This window comes from Verticillium dahliae, genomic scaffold, assembly GCF_000150675.1.
Source record: "Verticillium dahliae VdLs.17 supercont1.17 genomic scaffold, whole genome shotgun sequence".
Taxonomy (NCBI): Eukaryota; Fungi; Ascomycota; class Sordariomycetes; order Glomerellales; family Plectosphaerellaceae; genus Verticillium; species Verticillium dahliae.
Window position 1 is genome coordinate 629,491 of NW_009276936.1, and position 14,968 is coordinate 644,458.

At 57.8% G+C, this 14,968-nt stretch overlaps 5 protein-coding genes across 5 annotated transcripts; 3 read left to right on the top strand and 2 right to left on the bottom strand.

Annotated features, from left to right (window-relative positions):
* Positions 1 to 578: 578 nt before the first annotated feature.
* VDAG_07697 (serine/threonine-protein kinase ssp1) lies at positions 579 to 4,439 on the top strand (the record flags this gene model as incomplete). Its single annotated transcript, XM_009656602.1, has 2 exons — positions 579 to 886; positions 968 to 4,439. 2 exons carry the CDS (start codon positions 579 to 581, stop codon positions 4,437 to 4,439), a joined length of 3,780 nt encoding a protein of 1,259 aa, XP_009654897.1.
* A 1,315-nt stretch (positions 4,440 to 5,754) lies between these two features.
* On the bottom strand, positions 5,755 to 8,541 carry VDAG_07698 (uncharacterized protein; the record flags this gene model as incomplete). The annotated part of the gene is made up of 1 exon (XM_009656603.1): positions 5,755 to 8,541. The coding sequence occupies one exon, from the start codon at positions 8,539 to 8,541 to the stop codon at positions 5,755 to 5,757; it is 2,787 nt and encodes a 928-aa protein (XP_009654898.1).
* Positions 8,542 to 9,429: 888 nt separating this feature from the next.
* On the top strand, positions 9,430 to 9,724 carry VDAG_07699 (uncharacterized protein; the record flags this gene model as incomplete). Its single annotated transcript, XM_009656604.1, has 1 exon — positions 9,430 to 9,724. One exon carries the CDS (start codon positions 9,430 to 9,432, stop codon positions 9,541 to 9,543), a length of 114 nt encoding a protein of 37 aa, XP_009654899.1. The 3' UTR covers positions 9,544 to 9,724.
* A 1,327-nt stretch (positions 9,725 to 11,051) lies between these two features.
* VDAG_07700 (ABC transporter) lies at positions 11,052 to 11,621 on the top strand (the record flags this gene model as incomplete). The annotated part of the gene is made up of 1 exon (XM_009656605.1): positions 11,052 to 11,621. One exon carries the CDS (start codon positions 11,052 to 11,054, stop codon positions 11,619 to 11,621), a length of 570 nt encoding a protein of 189 aa, XP_009654900.1.
* A 1,981-nt stretch (positions 11,622 to 13,602) lies between these two features.
* On the bottom strand, positions 13,603 to 14,760 carry VDAG_07701 (uncharacterized protein). The gene is made up of 3 exons (XM_009656606.1): positions 14,479 to 14,760; positions 14,038 to 14,260; positions 13,603 to 13,970 (listed from the first exon to the last, which is right to left on the bottom strand). Exons 1-3 carry the CDS (start codon positions 14,661 to 14,663, stop codon positions 13,962 to 13,964), a joined length of 417 nt encoding a protein of 138 aa, XP_009654901.1. The 5' UTR covers positions 14,664 to 14,760; the 3' UTR covers positions 13,603 to 13,961.
* Between the last annotated feature and the right edge of the window lie 208 nt (positions 14,761 to 14,968).

The following is a 14,968-nucleotide window of genomic DNA, read 5'->3' on the forward strand; positions in this document are numbered from 1 at the left end:
CACCCGCCCACCAGCCCATCAAGCCCAGCCCAGCCCACCTTCTTCTGGTTCAGCGTTTGTCTTGTCTTTCCTGAACCTGGCCCAGCCTGGCTAACCTGACCCTCTTTCTCTCACTCTCTCTCTCTCTCCCACACACACACACACACACACACACCCACTCACACACTTAGAAGCACCTACCCCACTGCACCTCCCTCGTCGTCCTTCAACACTTTGACTCGACCTGCCCCAGCACCCAGCACTTCGCAGCTCCTCTTGTGACACCAATCCGCCGAACCCAATTTTCTCCCATCTACAAACCACCATCGTCGCTCTCTCGCGAGCGTCCTCTCTACCACGACTCTTCAACCCACTCTTCGCCTCGCCCTTCTTCCTTTTTTTCCTCCGACAAACTTCGACTTCGACTCGATTCCAGTACGGCTCGCGACCATGGCTGCCTGAACAAACCGCCCGACCGCCGCCTTTCGCTTCTCCGGCCGCCGTGCGCGCCGCCCTTTGCCGTGCTTCCCCGCGTCACAACCGTACATGATGTCGAATCGTCACTCACTCCTCTACACTTTCCAGTCCAATACTGCATCATGGAATCGAATTCCTCACAGCAGCAGCAGCAGCAGCAGCAGCAGCAGCCGCCGCCCCACCAACCTCAACCCTCCCGCCACCTTCATCTCGCCCACCTTCACGCCTTGATCCCCCCTCCTTCCACATCTCCAACGCCCCCTCTGCGAACGGCGGCGAGCACCCCCATGAGTTCGCCAGGCCTCTTCAGCCCCTCGAATCCTCGCCCGAGGCACAACTACCCTGGCCGTGCCGCCTCCGACTCGAATACTCCCGTGCAAGAGGTTTCCAGTCCCTACCTCCATCCCCTTCAGCACCACAAAGTTAGGGAGTACGTGCAGACGGACATTGGGCTGCCCAAATCCTCTCTTTCTTCGTCGCGACCTTGGATTGTTGCTAACACACGTCGCAGGACGCACAAGGCCCTGATCGATTCAGACAGTATCACAGGCCGGAAGCTCATCAACCAGTATGAGGTCATCGAAGAAATCGGCCGCGGCATGCATGGCAAGGTCAAGCTGGCCAGGAATATCGAGACGAACGACAATGTGGCCATCAAGATCATTCCCCGCTACTCCAAGCGCCGACGTCTAGGCAAGGTTGCTGCCATGTCCCCCCAGGACAAGACGATGCGTGAGATTGCCATTCTGAAGAAGATGCGCCACCCAAACGTCGTTTCCCTCCTCGAAATCATTGACGACCCCGAGCTGAAGAAGATTTATCTCATTCTCGAACACGTCGAGCTTGGCGAGGTCGTCTGGCGCAAGAAGGGCTTGCCACACATCTGCATGCATGAACGCCGCCGAATCGAGCGTGAGATGCGCGGTGAAGCCCCAACTCCTGAGGAGGAACAGTATGACCTCTTCCTGGAGAGGCGTCAGGCCATCAAGGACCTCAAGAGGGCCAAGATGTCGCAGGCGAACGCAGGACCACACGACTACTGGAGCATCGAACACGGCATTGCCGACGACGGCAGCAATGCGTCTCAGTCCCGCGTCCCGTCCAACGACGATCTGGCCCTCTTCGACAGGCTGCCCGGCGATGTGTCTCTTCCCAGCTCGCTACGTGCTTCTCGCGCCACATCTCGCGCCCCTTCTAGGACGCAGTCTGTCAAGTCGATGAACCAACCTCCCCCGGACCTATCGGCCTCACCCGACGGCAGTGACATGGAGACCCCCGGCCCCCTCCGTTCCAGCAACCAAGGCTCCTCTGCGGCCCTGGACGGCACCATGTATGGGGCCTACATCGAGGAGCGGGCTTTCCGTGGCCGCTCCCCTAGCATGGCGGATTCCATCATCTCCCATATGTCATCTATCGACTGGAACCCCCGCACCCACGACCCCTTCGCTGACGACTTTTCTTACGTTCCTTGCTTCACTCTCGAACAAGCAAGGTCTGTATTCCGAGACACCGTCCTTGGCTTGGAGTACCTGCACTACCAGGGCGTTGTACATAGAGACATTAAGCCGGCCAATCTGTTGTGGACAAAGGATCACCGGGTCAAGATTTCCGACTTCGGTGTCTCGTACTTTGGCCGCCCCATTCGAGATGGCGAGCCTGACGACGAGGCCGTGTCCGAGTCGGAGGCCCAAGACTTTGATGACGATCTTGAACTGGCCAAGACCGTGGGCACACCTGCCTTCTTCGCCCCCGAGCTCTGTTACACAGACACCGACCGCGTCGAGCAGCCAAGGATCTCTGAACAGATTGATATCTGGTCTCTTGGCGTCACCTTGTACTGCCTTGTTTTCGCACGCATCCCCTTTCAGGCAGAAGATGAGTGGGCCATGTTCAAGAAGATTGCTACCGAGGACGTCTTCATCCCCCGCCAGCGCCTGCGGCCTGTAGACCCGTCTACCAGCCCCGACGAGAACTCGCTCTACAAGCGCCAGAACAAGAAACCCTATCGTGACGACAACGACCTTGTCTACGAAGAGATTGACAATCTACTCTACGACCTCTTGAGGCTCATGTTCACCAAGAGCCCAGACAAGCGCGTCAGGTTGCGTGACATTAAGCGCCATCCTTGGGTTGTCCAGGGAATATCGAACCCGATTGCCTGGATCGACGAAACAGACCCGGCCCGCCCATCACAGGGCCGGAGGGTGCAAGTTGACGCCAAAGAAACCGCGCATGCCGTCGTCCCAATCACCTTCCTCGAGCGTGCCCGCTCGGTCGTCAAGAAGGCCGTCGGCAAGGTCATGCACCCCCTGGTCAGCGAGCGCGGCGATAGCAGATCACGCAGACGGGCAACCAGCAGTGTGGCCAGCTCTGCCGGTGAAAGCAACGTTCCCCATGCTGCAGTGCCCATCACCAACCCGCGGGATCTGCGGCGGAAAAGTCTCAAGAGCGATGAGTACTTCGCTGGTATCTACTCTGCTACGCCAGATCACCCTCTGTCGCAAAGCGTAGAAGCTAGTCCCTCTGACTCGGCGTACGATCCTCTTGCCACTGCCATCGCTCAGCCTTCGCAGAGTGCATCGTCAAGTCAAAAGGGGAGGAGTGTTCGGGATGCCAGCAACGAAGAATGGCCGGCTTCGTATGACTCGAAGAAAAGTAGTGCTTCAGTCTATAGGCCAGCGAACAGGCAGCCCCAGACCACAACCGGCAACAACTTCCTGGCTTTAACGGCTGCGTCGACCGGTTCTCAGACTGTCCCTTCATCTCCCGCGGCTGCCATGTATGAACCCAAGAAACAGCGCTATGTCGATCAACACGGCCTGGACGATACCTCTCGGTCTCACTCGGTCGATCGCAGCCTCTTTGCCAGCGCTGACAAGCGTGCTGCGCCTCAGGTCGGGCTCAGCAATGCAATGGCGCCCGGCACCGTCCACCGGACACCGAGTCGACCCCGACCTGTACGCTCAGTCGATCTGGGCAAGGCCGTGAGGGAGAACAACCCGTCACTCGCATCACCACTATTCTTTTCATCACAAGCCATTACTGGCTATCAGCATGGTCAGCCTCACTCCGATTCGAATATACTCGACGGTCGAAAGGGTCCTGCCATGTTCGATGAACGACCAGCAACGGCACACCGCAGGGATCGCCCACAGGACGTGCCTGACGGAAAGACGCCGTCGCCTCGTTCATACAACACCTCGACACCTGAATCCTTCGCCAGGGCTAAGGAGGGCCTCATCAAGAAGCAGGTGGACGAATACCAACGTAACCTGACTGATCAGCTGCTGGACGCCAAAGAGACGCCCGTTTTTGACCCCGCCGACATTCCTTGTCCGCCATCGCCCGATGACGAAAACCCTCCGCCAGTGTCCAGGGGTAGCACCATGGAAACGGGCAAGTTGTCGAGATCTGCGTCAATGGCTGGTCTGACGACACCACTCACCAGTCCCAGCGAAGTTGCCAGCCCCATGTCGTCGAGTGCATGCCCATCAAAGGAGCAGATGCTCGTCTTCCACTCGGACCCCTCATTGCCCGCTCTTCTGAGCGGCGCGAGCTCTGTTTCGGCTGATCAAGAGTCCGAACCTGTTGACTCGAAAGCTCTGAGCGGTCGCCCCAACCTTTTAGAGACGACCGATTCTCTGACGCCGCCTGCTTTCGCTAAGGAACCTGTTGCCGGGTTCCCTATTGAGCACCTTGAGCAACAGTCCTTTGATAGCGGTGTCATCGCGGTTCAGCTTGATGTGCCGAGCCCGCTTCGAAGCTTTGCTTCAACGCCGGAAATGCGACCTGCCGACGATGATGACGATGACAGCGACAGCGATGGCATTTTCATGTTCAACGCGAAAAAGAAGAAGGCCCCCGCTGCCGGCATCAGCAAAACTCATTTTGAGCCACGCCGGAGGGATACAAACGCGAGTATTGCCAGCACCGAGACTGCCAAGAGATACGCCGTCAATGAGACGTCATCTCAACCCGAGTGAACGTGCAAACAAGCCGAGCATTTTCGAAACACACCAAACCTCCCCATATTTCTCTACCTATTCTCTACTATCAACCAACATGCCAAGCAAGTCGGCATGGACACGCCTTTGTCTGCACCACCATTGCATTCAGACACGGAGAGGGCATCTGCATCTTGGCAGACGGCCGTCTCACTGGACCTCATCGCATCAGACAGCATGCAATCATATTGCAACCGCAGGCAACTCGAGAGAAGAGCCGCGGAGATTTCTCATCTGGGAGGCAGACTGTTTGAAAACATGTAGAACTGGCGCGGACATTTTATTTTTCAAGCCGTGTTTCGTTCACGCCCTGCCAAAGGGCATCACCAGATTGGGAAGGCCATTTTGCTTCAAGAGATCTATTTGGATCATTGGACCCTTCTTCGAAGAAGGGCCAACGGGACAGGAACGCAGGACGGAGCCTGCGAGCAGAACCAACGACTCATCTCTCTACTTTCCTCTTCTACTTCTTCTTTTTTTTCTTCTTTCTTCTACTTTATTCTTCGGGCGTCTTCTTCATTACGACAGATTGTCAGAGGGAGCGGACGGTGCAATGGATGGGGATGGGCAATTTGTGACGATTATACGCAGGATGATGGAATGAAGCCGGGCCGGGCCCCAGGCGCCCCCGACGGGGTTGCGTACATGCTGCCTTGGGGAGCTGGGCAATGGCTGGACGGAGGGGGATGGGAGTTACATGACTTGGGAGGAACGGAATGCCGAGCAGGACGGAGAGGGCAGGTTGTTTGTTGTGCGGTTACGTTGCATTGCATATATCCCATCTTTGGCGGCCCAAGGGGGCTGTCAACTGTAATGAAGGAGGGAAACCCTCAGCGGGGTCTACGATACCAGATGGATGAGCGGGATGGGATCGGGATGTGAGGACTTTGAGAGAGACTGGCGTCTCTGTTTAGCGTAGTCGTATCAACATCAATAGAGTGGATCGACGATCCTTACCCACGAAGATTGTTCTTTGATGCTTGTGGCAGATGCAACGTGCAGGCGTGCTTGTTTGGGTGCCATGCGAAGAGACAGATGAGACAGCAGGGATGGTGGAGCACATTGGTGGAATCATCAGTTAATTACTACGCTACATGTGTGCCGTGTGCTGCCCGAACATGGCCGTCAGCAGACAAATCTACAGAGAAGCAGAAAAACGAGAAGAGGCTCATGTTGTCGTGTTTCTTCTCGTCCATCTCGCACGCACGCCGGCCTGTTGCAATTGTGGTATCCTCGCAAGTCGTCATCATGCCAAACAATCCGTGCCATCCATAACGTCGTGTCCCGTTGAGCCTTACAGCTCCTGCTTGTCCTGCTCGCCATGCTGCTCCTCCTTGCGCTGGTGCTCGACGGTATCGTCGGTAGAGGCGGTGTCGACTTCGGGCTCGGGAGCTAGGCTAGGCGCAATGGCTTCCTCGAGCACGAGTGGCGGTTCCGCATTGTCCTCGTCGTTGACGAAAGAGGCCGCTGGCGCCTCGTCAACCGAGCTGCTTCCTGAAGCGTCCTCGTGCTCAAGTTCGGCCTGCTCCTCCTCCAGTGCAGGCTGCGCAACTTCGGTGGGCACAGTCGAGGGAGACGGTGCCTCCTCTGTGACAAAGGCCTTGACCGTCTCGGTCTCTGTGACCGTCTCGACGACACGGACGACTTCGCGGGAGGTGACGGCTTCTTCGACCGGAGCGCCAATCTCAGGCCTGACGTCGGCAGCGGCGGCTGCGCTGGGCGTCTGGCAGGGATCCTGTGCCGTGTTCGGCTCGAGCACTGCGGATGAGGATGCGTCGACCGGTTCCACGGCAGGTTGAACTGCAGGTTCCGCGACTGGCTGGACCGCCGGTGCTGCGGCCACTGTCTTGATCTCGACGACCTCGGGCATGCCAGCATCGTTGCGAGGTATTTTGCTCTCCCAATCGTACATGCGCATGTCATCGCGGACAGGCGGCTTGACAGCCAAGAAGAGGACGAGCAAGGTCAAGAGCACGAGGGCCACGTTCTTGCGATCCTGCAGCAACACGCGTGTGGCCTCGAGGAGGAGCTCGGGGAGAGAAGCGTTCTGAAGGGGTGGTGGAGCGGCCTCACGCCTAGCTTCACGTCGGGCACGGGCCTCTTCTGACGGTGAGACGGGTGTAGGGCCCGGGATATAGCTGTCCGGAGTCGGCTCGGATGATCCTGCGTGAGAAATAGTTGGCTGAGGGGTGTCGCCGTAGATTTCCCGCATACGGGCTTCGTCACGGAAACGACGCTCTTCGAGCTGGTCATGGCGGGAGACGGTGTCCGAGGAGAGCGGTGTTGGCTCAGCAGGGCTGATAGCGGGGAGGGGTGATGCCATGGCCAGAGCTGGCAGAGCAGCATGCTCATTGTAGTCATTCTCCATCATGGAGCTCTCGATGAGGGCGGCCTCGGCGGCCTCAGCTTCAGCGGCCTCGTCAGCCTCGCGCTCGGCGGCTTCGGCAGCCTCTCGTTGCTCGATGGCAAGTCTTTCCAGCTCGTCCAGCACGCCACCCTCGATGATGGGCTCTATCTCAACGTCGACACGCTCCATCTCCTTCCAGCAGGCGTCCCAGGCACCCGCCTTCATGAGACCGTTGCTGGCGTACACCTTGACGCGGAAGATCTTGCCGGGGCCCAGAGGCTCAAACTTGATCTCGTGGTGGCAGGTGGTACACCAGTGCGTCTGCTCGTGCAGGCTCTTTCTCAGGAGTGAACTGCTCTGGCGAGAGCGGAGCTCCGGCTCGTCCTCGTCCTCGCTATCGAGATCTTCGGTGAGGGTTGCCTCGTTGGAAGGCCCGAGATAATGTCCGCACTCGAGGATCCGGGCACGGCGGCGGAGGGGCAAGTCGAGGGCGTCCAGCAGACGCTCCTCGAGGACTTCAAAGTCGTTCTGAGGGTGGGGTAGAAGGACACCACGGTCGCAGACGGTGTCGTCGAGACGGTCGTGCAGGCGGCGCCAGTAGTCACGCAAGGTTTTGGCCTCGGGAGAGAGAAGGTCCGACGGAGCTGCCTCGAGGACATCGGCCCAGGGCCAACGTAGCGGCAACAGGGTGGCGTGCAGGAGCACGAGCGGGGGCGTCGTCTTGCGGGGCTTCAGGCGCGAAGGCGTGGTGCGGCCCTTGGGTGAGTACTGGGCCGACATGGAGGGGCTGCCGAGGCGGGAGATGGTGGGCATGTGTGGGCGTTTGGAGGATCGAGGGGAGCCACCAAAGACCGAGGGAGCAGGCGAGGACATTTGGAGGGCGCGGACGTCTGAGGTGGAGTGGAAAGCTGGGCGTGGGGTGCTTCGAAGGGTAGGTTGGAATTCTCGTAGGTCGTAGTGGGAGAAGTCGGAGATACGGGAGTGCTCGGTGCGCGTCTCGTCTTGGTCGTCGACGTGTTGGCTCCTCTTGAGGTTCTTCATGCCATTGTGCAGGGATCCTTCGAAGGAGCCGAGCGAGCTCCGGGCGCTGCGGTCGCTGAACACTTCCGAGTCGGCCTCGTGGTGTGAAGAGCTGTCGCCGGCGCGGTCGTCGTGCGAATCACTGTCGTGGCGGCTGGCCTGCGATTCCGAGGCGAAGGATCCGTGCGAGTTGCGAGAGGCGCGCGAGTTGCGAGTGTCACGCGAATCTCGACGATCGGCGTCCGTCTCCGTGACGTAGCTGACGTCGGTCCCCTCCACCGTGTCATTGTCATTGACGTGGGAGCTCAGCACAGAGCGTTCCTCCTCCGTCTCGCCATGGCGGTTGCGCTCGATCTGGTCGACGACAGCTTGGGCGGCAGCGTGGATGAGGGCGTCGGTCCGACCAGAGACGCGGCGGTCGCCCGCCGGCTGGACGTCGCTGGTGCGGTCGTCGTGGCCTGCGAAGTCTGCCGTGTCGATGGACTGGTCGTGGGCTGCCATGTCGAAGCTGTCGTCCTGTGACTGTTGGGGCAAGCTGGCTACGAGACTGGCCTTCTCGTGCTGATGGTTCGTACCATCGGTTGCTGGCGTTGCGGGTTCGGCCCTGTAGCTTTCGTCTTGGGAGGCAGATGTGTGATCTTCCATGGGTGTGCTCAGGCAGGATGGGTCGACATGAATGTCAAAGTCAAAATCGCTAAAGCCAGCTCGGGGCATTGAGCCGTTGGAGTAGGTGGAGGAGGGGCGGACAGGGTGGTGTTTGTTGTCGGGGCGGTTGTCTGCGGCAACAGCAACGGCAAGGCAAAGGCAAAAAGCAACGAGTCAGAGGGCCGGTCTCGAGGGGTTGTAGATCCAAGTTGGTGTATCCGTACCACGAACCAGCTGTGTAGGCAGAACGAGGGAGCGTCGGATTGCAACGCTGAGATGTGTGTGCCGCAAGGGCAAGATTTGATGTCCGGGTTAGGTACCTAGGCAGGTAAGGTAAGTAACTACCTTAGGTAGCAGAGAGCGGTGAGGTACAGGTGCGCGGGCAGGTACCAGCGCAGGTGGTTGGGCAGAGGTGCAGCAGGCAGGCGCATCCCGCCGGCGTGTTTACTCTGGTTGCCCCGTCAATCGACCGAGTTCCCGCCTATCATCATCTGCCAGCGCATGGCGCCATCATCAACGGCAACAATTGGGCTCTCTGAGAAGACCGCTTCTTCGACTCTGGTTTCTCTTGAAGTTGACTCCAATGGACGTCGTCGGAACAAACTATGTCTTGATACCACTAGGATCGCAATTTACATGCCAACGCATGCCCAAGCTTGCTAAGGTGTACTCGAAGAGAACGTGTGTCTGCTGTGGATCGCCGCCGACGAATGTGGGCCCGGCAGCTTTATCTTATCGCTCTCATTCAATTCAGGCCCTGCCCTGCCTTGACTGCTACCGATGTATCGATTCTCAACCCTGCCTGAGCATCCGAGCAGCTCCGGAGTTACAAGAGACACCGCGACCTACCAAACCTCGGGGCCGAGACGACCTCAGACGATTTTGGCGTGGCTCGAGAAACGGTGGGTGCGGGACGGGAAGCTGTGGACGAGCGGCGCCCTGCTGAACGGCGCTGACATGGTGTCTGCGTTTGTGCGCGAGCACTGGGGCCGTCAGGAGGGGAGCGTTGCGGAGAGCACGGCAGAGGTCGGGGCTTGGCCGGACCGTGACGTTGATTATAGGGATGCTTAGCAAGTGGAGGGTCCATGGCTGCTGGTTGAGTGCTCTCTGGTGCCGAGCTAAGATGGATGGACGACTGGCTTGCTTGAGGTCTTGGAACGATTTTTAGCAGCGGTACCGATTGGGTTGTGCACACGTGTTCCATTAGCATTTGAGTCTAACTAAATGCTCTTGAATCTAACTAAATGTTCAATATGAGTAGTGATTTTTCTCGACTATTTTCAAGGTCTGACAAAACGGCCGTTTGGTGTAGGTTTGATCTCACCAGGAGTAAAGTCATCCGAGTTGTCCTCGTCTAGCCTGTATCGACAATACATGACCGTAATACAAGCCAGACAGCTGAGAATAATGGAGGCACCGAGTGACCTGAATTAAGTCCCCTAAATTCCCATGCCGGAGCTTCTCGCCCACAGTATTAAAACGAACGCTAGACATACAGGCTCATATCATCTCGGTTTCTGTGAGAAGAGCGACAAGAACGGCAAGATGCAAAGTCCACGACCGAGGCTCGGGCCTCGAAGCTAGAATCCAGGCCTTCAAAGAAGCGAGTCGAATACTGTTGGGGATTATGCTGTCAGGCTGAGCGGTCAACCGGGAAAGGGGGGGGCTGAAGACCTTGAAAAAGATGCTTCAGAAGACCCTGGACAAGACGCTTCAGCATCCCCATACGAGTGTCCCGATTTTATGTACCTCATGGCTCCTAGTTGCGTCTGGGTTGAGTGGTCTGACGAACATGGACCAAAGCTTTAAGGACATCTGCGGCGCCGAGCAATGCATTCGATCGAACATCTTGGCCTGCTTTTGCGAATTCACTGTTTGGTGATTACTATCCTCCTTCACGTGAACCCACGCAAGCCGCTAAAAATAAATATCATGGTATGAGTCGCAGCATTGGATTTTGGGACGGGCATTTATTTGCTGCTAAGCGTTACGCACCTCATCGAAGGATTGCTTATACCTCCAATGCAGGCAGTTCACATTGGCCAATAGATCGAGTTCGAAAGTGCGGTTTTGAGGCCAAAAGCGAAATTGGTGAGCAGTCCAAATCAGCGCAATGAATCAAAAGCACATTTGACGATTCTCATGAGAGTATAGTATCATTTACTCTAGTCCACGAAGCATAGCCTCTGGTATATTGTATATACCTATACATTTTTACCTCACCAGTTTTGGCTGACAGCACAACAGATCAAGGGCCAGCTTTTGGCCGATCTTTCCATCATGTCCAAGTGGGATAACAATTCATCGTCTAAATCTCTACCTGATTGACAGTGCTGTTTCGAGCACACCTTGGTAGCGTTGTGGTTTTGGAGCATTTGGCACAGAGAAAACGCGTCTCATCATAGAGAGTGCTGTGCAGGATCGCAATTGTCCACTTCCCGGATGATCGCGGGGCAGATAGTCAGCGATGGCTTCAGCCTCAACTCCCCATCGCACCATCCCTCATTATACGATTAAAACAACGCCAAAATCAGGTCACAAGCACATAACCCAAACGCACACCACACACCACATCAGACATGGCGCAACAACGAAAACTGTACATCCAAATGTCGGGCGCCCCCGGCTCCGGCAAGAGCACGCTCGCCCGGCTGCTCGCCAAGTCGACCGACGCCATCGTCTTCGACCACGACGTCATCCGCTCGACGATTCTCGCGCACGGGACCGCGTTCGACAGCGCCGCCAAGCTCGCCTACGGCATCGGCTGGGCGCTCGCCGAAGACGCCATGCGGCAGGCGCGCAGCGTCGTCATGGACAGCACGTGCAACTACGCGGAGACGCTGGGCCGGGGGCGCGCGCTCGCCGAGCAGCACGGGTACGAGTATTGGTATGTCGAGTGCCGGGTCGACGACCTTGCCGTGCTGGACCGGCGCCTGCGCGCGAGGGTGCCGCTGAGGAGCCAGAGGACGGGCATCGACGCCGCGCCTCGCGATGCTGGGGCGATCAAGAACGGGGTTGAGGCCGAGGCGCGATTCAGGGAGCGCATGGAGAACCCGTGTCGGCCGGACAGCAATGTCATTATTGTTCATTCTATCGGAGACCTCGAGGACCGGCGGGACGACGTTTTGAAGCGTTTGGATGGACGTTGAACGAGGGGGGATCATGGACACATAGCTCCGATCACAGATGCGACCGACTAGTCAGTCGCCTGGATACCCGTGATTAAGCTGTCGATATGGAAATGTAGCAGGTTTCATATTGTTGCCGTCCGTATCGCTGCCCTTGTGTTTCTGTAAGTATGAAAAAGACGGTTAATACACATATCAGACAAAGCTGCCAACTCATCTACACTTTCGCAGCAATCAGCTAGCGACGCTGGGATAATTTGGAGCGCAAGCCGTCTCCGCGATTGATCGTCTTTGCCCCAAGCACGAGACGCAGACAGTGTCTCGGGTGCCCTGCAGATGATATACGAATAGCACGTGGAGTCTCCCCCCCAGAAGACGCCGATCCGGCTCGAAGCCGTTGCAGCTGAACACAAGTACATGTTGTGACATGGCGAGCGATCAATTGACAGCAAGTAGCACCGCGGGGTACGCGGATGGGTGATGCCACAAGTAGTATTATGCCGCAATACTCTCGAGCGCAACTCGGACCAGCAGCCACCCCTATAACAGGGGACTTGGAGACGGTGTCAAGGCAGCAGGACGAGGTTACGCAGCATGATGCACCGAGTTCCCGAGCAACCCTCCCGTGCAAAGAGGCCATCTCCGCAGAGTCGGTAGGGGAGGGAGAGCTGCATGAACACCTCGAGATCGGCAGCGTGGAACCCCCCTCCCCGCCGTCAATCCCACTGCCACCCACAAAGAGGGGAAGACGCATGGCCATCTCGCAAGCGACGCTCGATTGATTGAATCGGCGGTTTCAATTGCGCACCATGCCGTCGATTGGGACTGTCCTGTGCCTGGCTGTCGATGTAGAGACCAAAGGGACAAGAGGCAAAAACAAAAGGCCGACGCAACCCCCACCCCCCCCCCGCAAACTCGCTAATGCTGCGAAGGCACGGAAGGAGATCGTTTTTGGAAAGGATCGCGTTGCTTGGGATGGGAAGGGGGGCTTCCGCAGTCTTCACACCCACGGCTCACGAGTTACCATTTATAACCTGTGCAGAGGGTAGGCCTGGTCGTCGGTAAGTGTGTCCCGGGGGAGGGGGGAGCCAATTCTGGATAAATTGGAATTGCACCCAGCCAGCACTCCCAGCCAGCACTGCCCACATGTGTGGTCCAGGGGAGAGGGAGGGGGCGGACGGGAACAAGCCTTGTTCCTGTCCCCCCCTGAAGCAGAACCACGCGAGAGGGGGAACGCAGAACAGAACGACGGGCGCGGCTGTGGGTTCGGATGAAATGGCCAATGCTTCCGGAGGGGGTTGCATTGCCTACAGGGCGGATATGCGGGCGGCTGGGGATGGTCGAGTGATCCAAGTCAGGACGATAGGTCGTCGTGCCGCTCATCGCCTCGACGGGGATCGGGAGAGGAAGACCGGGGGGGTGGGAACAAAGACGATCTGAGAAGGACTGATGGTCAGACGTGATGGACAAAGGGAACATTTTGTGGCTCATGTCGCAAAAGCGAAGGCCGATACGACCATGCCCTTGCGCGCCTAACAAACGGACTGGCCGCGAAGGCGTTGCGCTGACGGGGCACTCCCATGTTGCACAACATGGCCGACGTTGCAGCGGCGATACGAGCTTCTCAGGCACCAGCAGCTAGCTCTATGGCGCGGTAGATGACTCGCCAGTGGTAACACATGTACACATGTCGGGTGAGACTGGTCGACTCCGGCCATCTCGGAGGAACCCCCGGCCAGCGCCGAACCGCCCGCGCCAACTGGGCGAGATGAGATTGGCTCGAGATGGCATGTTCCGATTGCAACTCTCCTCAGACACACTAAGCTCGCTCGCTTCGTCTTCTTCTGTCTCGATTGCGCGGTGGCCCCCTTTTTGCGTAGCAATCAACATCTTTGACTTTCTTGAAGGCTTTCTCGACAGGTTTCATCTCATCACCGAGCATAGCACTGTGAACGAACCGCCTCAGCAGAACTCGTTCCATCAAGACCATACTACCTTGTGTAAAAGAAGGCAACAGGTGGGTGAATTAGTTTTTGTATAATCATTACACCGAATGTGATATCGATGGCGAACGAGGATCCCGCCGAGTCCAGCCTGTGAAGCCTTTCGTCGCGCGGAGAGCCCCAACGTCCGCCAATTCAGGTCATAACTGTTGTTCTTTGCAATCGTAACAATTCTCGAACCACACCCGTTGCCCTCCCCGTGATCCATCCCCGCCGCAACATCCCACGGCAACCCTCCGAGCCAAAGAACCCCCTTTCCGAGGTTTCATATGAACAACGGCCGGAGAGGCGTGGGCTGCGAGGGAGACGTCTCACCTGCTCCGCTTCATCTCCAACACTAGACTGACGGGCGAGCCGTTTACAGGTCCTGCGGCGTTTGTTAGCTTTCTGCTGCCTCGACATCAAGGAGGTCACGATGACGGGATGATGCTCACCTCGCAGTAGTCGACGGTGGTGGTGACGGTGACGGTAGGGGTAGGGGCGGTGGAGACGGCGGCGGTGATACCCCAGCAGTCGCAAGCAGAGGCGTACTTGACGGCGTCGCAAGACGAGGCGTAGGCAGGGACCTTGGTGGGGATAGAGGTGGCCTGGCGGGCCTCAACGGCGTTGCGCTTGAGATTGCCGGTGGGCTCCTCGGTGACGGTGACGGTGACGGTGCTGCGAGGTGTGTTAGTGCTCTGTTCGGTTCCTCTGCTCGACAGTCTGTCTGATGAGAGAGAGAGGCTCCCGGTTTCCTGTGAAGCCACGCCTGGGCGATTCCCTGTCCCTCTCATGCCACCTCCGGATTTGATATCCTCCTCTTGCTGGCTCCCTCGCAGGATTTCGACCGGTGCATCGTCGTGAGAGTAGAAAGAAAAGGCAACTCATAAACGTACGTGGGCGAGGGGGTGACGACGGTCAGCTGGAAGCTGGAGCAGTCGGACTGGCGCGCGGTGAGGGGCAGGAGGCCGGCGCGGGTACCGGTGACCTGACGGTTGCAGTTGTTGCCAGCGCAGGCACGCTGCTCGAGGACCGAGCCGAAGGCAAGGCTAGCGAGGGAGAGGATGACGGCGGCCTTCATTTTGACGGTTGGGTGAAAGTGATGCTGACACGGGGCAGGTCGATCGACTGAGGTCCTAAGGAGGTTGGCTTGAAGATTGATCTGGTAGGAAGTCGGTGATGGAGGGAAGGGAAGGAAAAAGGTGGTGTGGGAGCGGGTTGCGAGCTGCCCATATATAATCCTAATCAACCGGTGCCGTGACAGGGGTGGTCATGGAGAGAGAGCGAGGACCATGGATGGAGGAGACAAGCAGGAGGAGCAGCAGCAGCAGCAGCACGCAGCCAAAACGAGGCGCACCACCACCTTCCCTCGTGGACCCGTTGGGT

What these genes read in the sequence shown, in the direction of transcription:
- VDAG_07701 (XM_009656606.1), bottom strand. Translation starts at nt 14,663, where the DNA reads ATGAAGGCCGCCGTCATCCTCTCCCTCGCTAGCCTTGCCTTCGGCTCG. An exon ending in GTCGTCACCCCCTCGCCCAC is followed by an intron (nt 14,261 to 14,478) that starts GTACGTTTATGA and finishes CACACCTCGCAG; the next exon opens with CACCGTCACCGTCACCGTCA.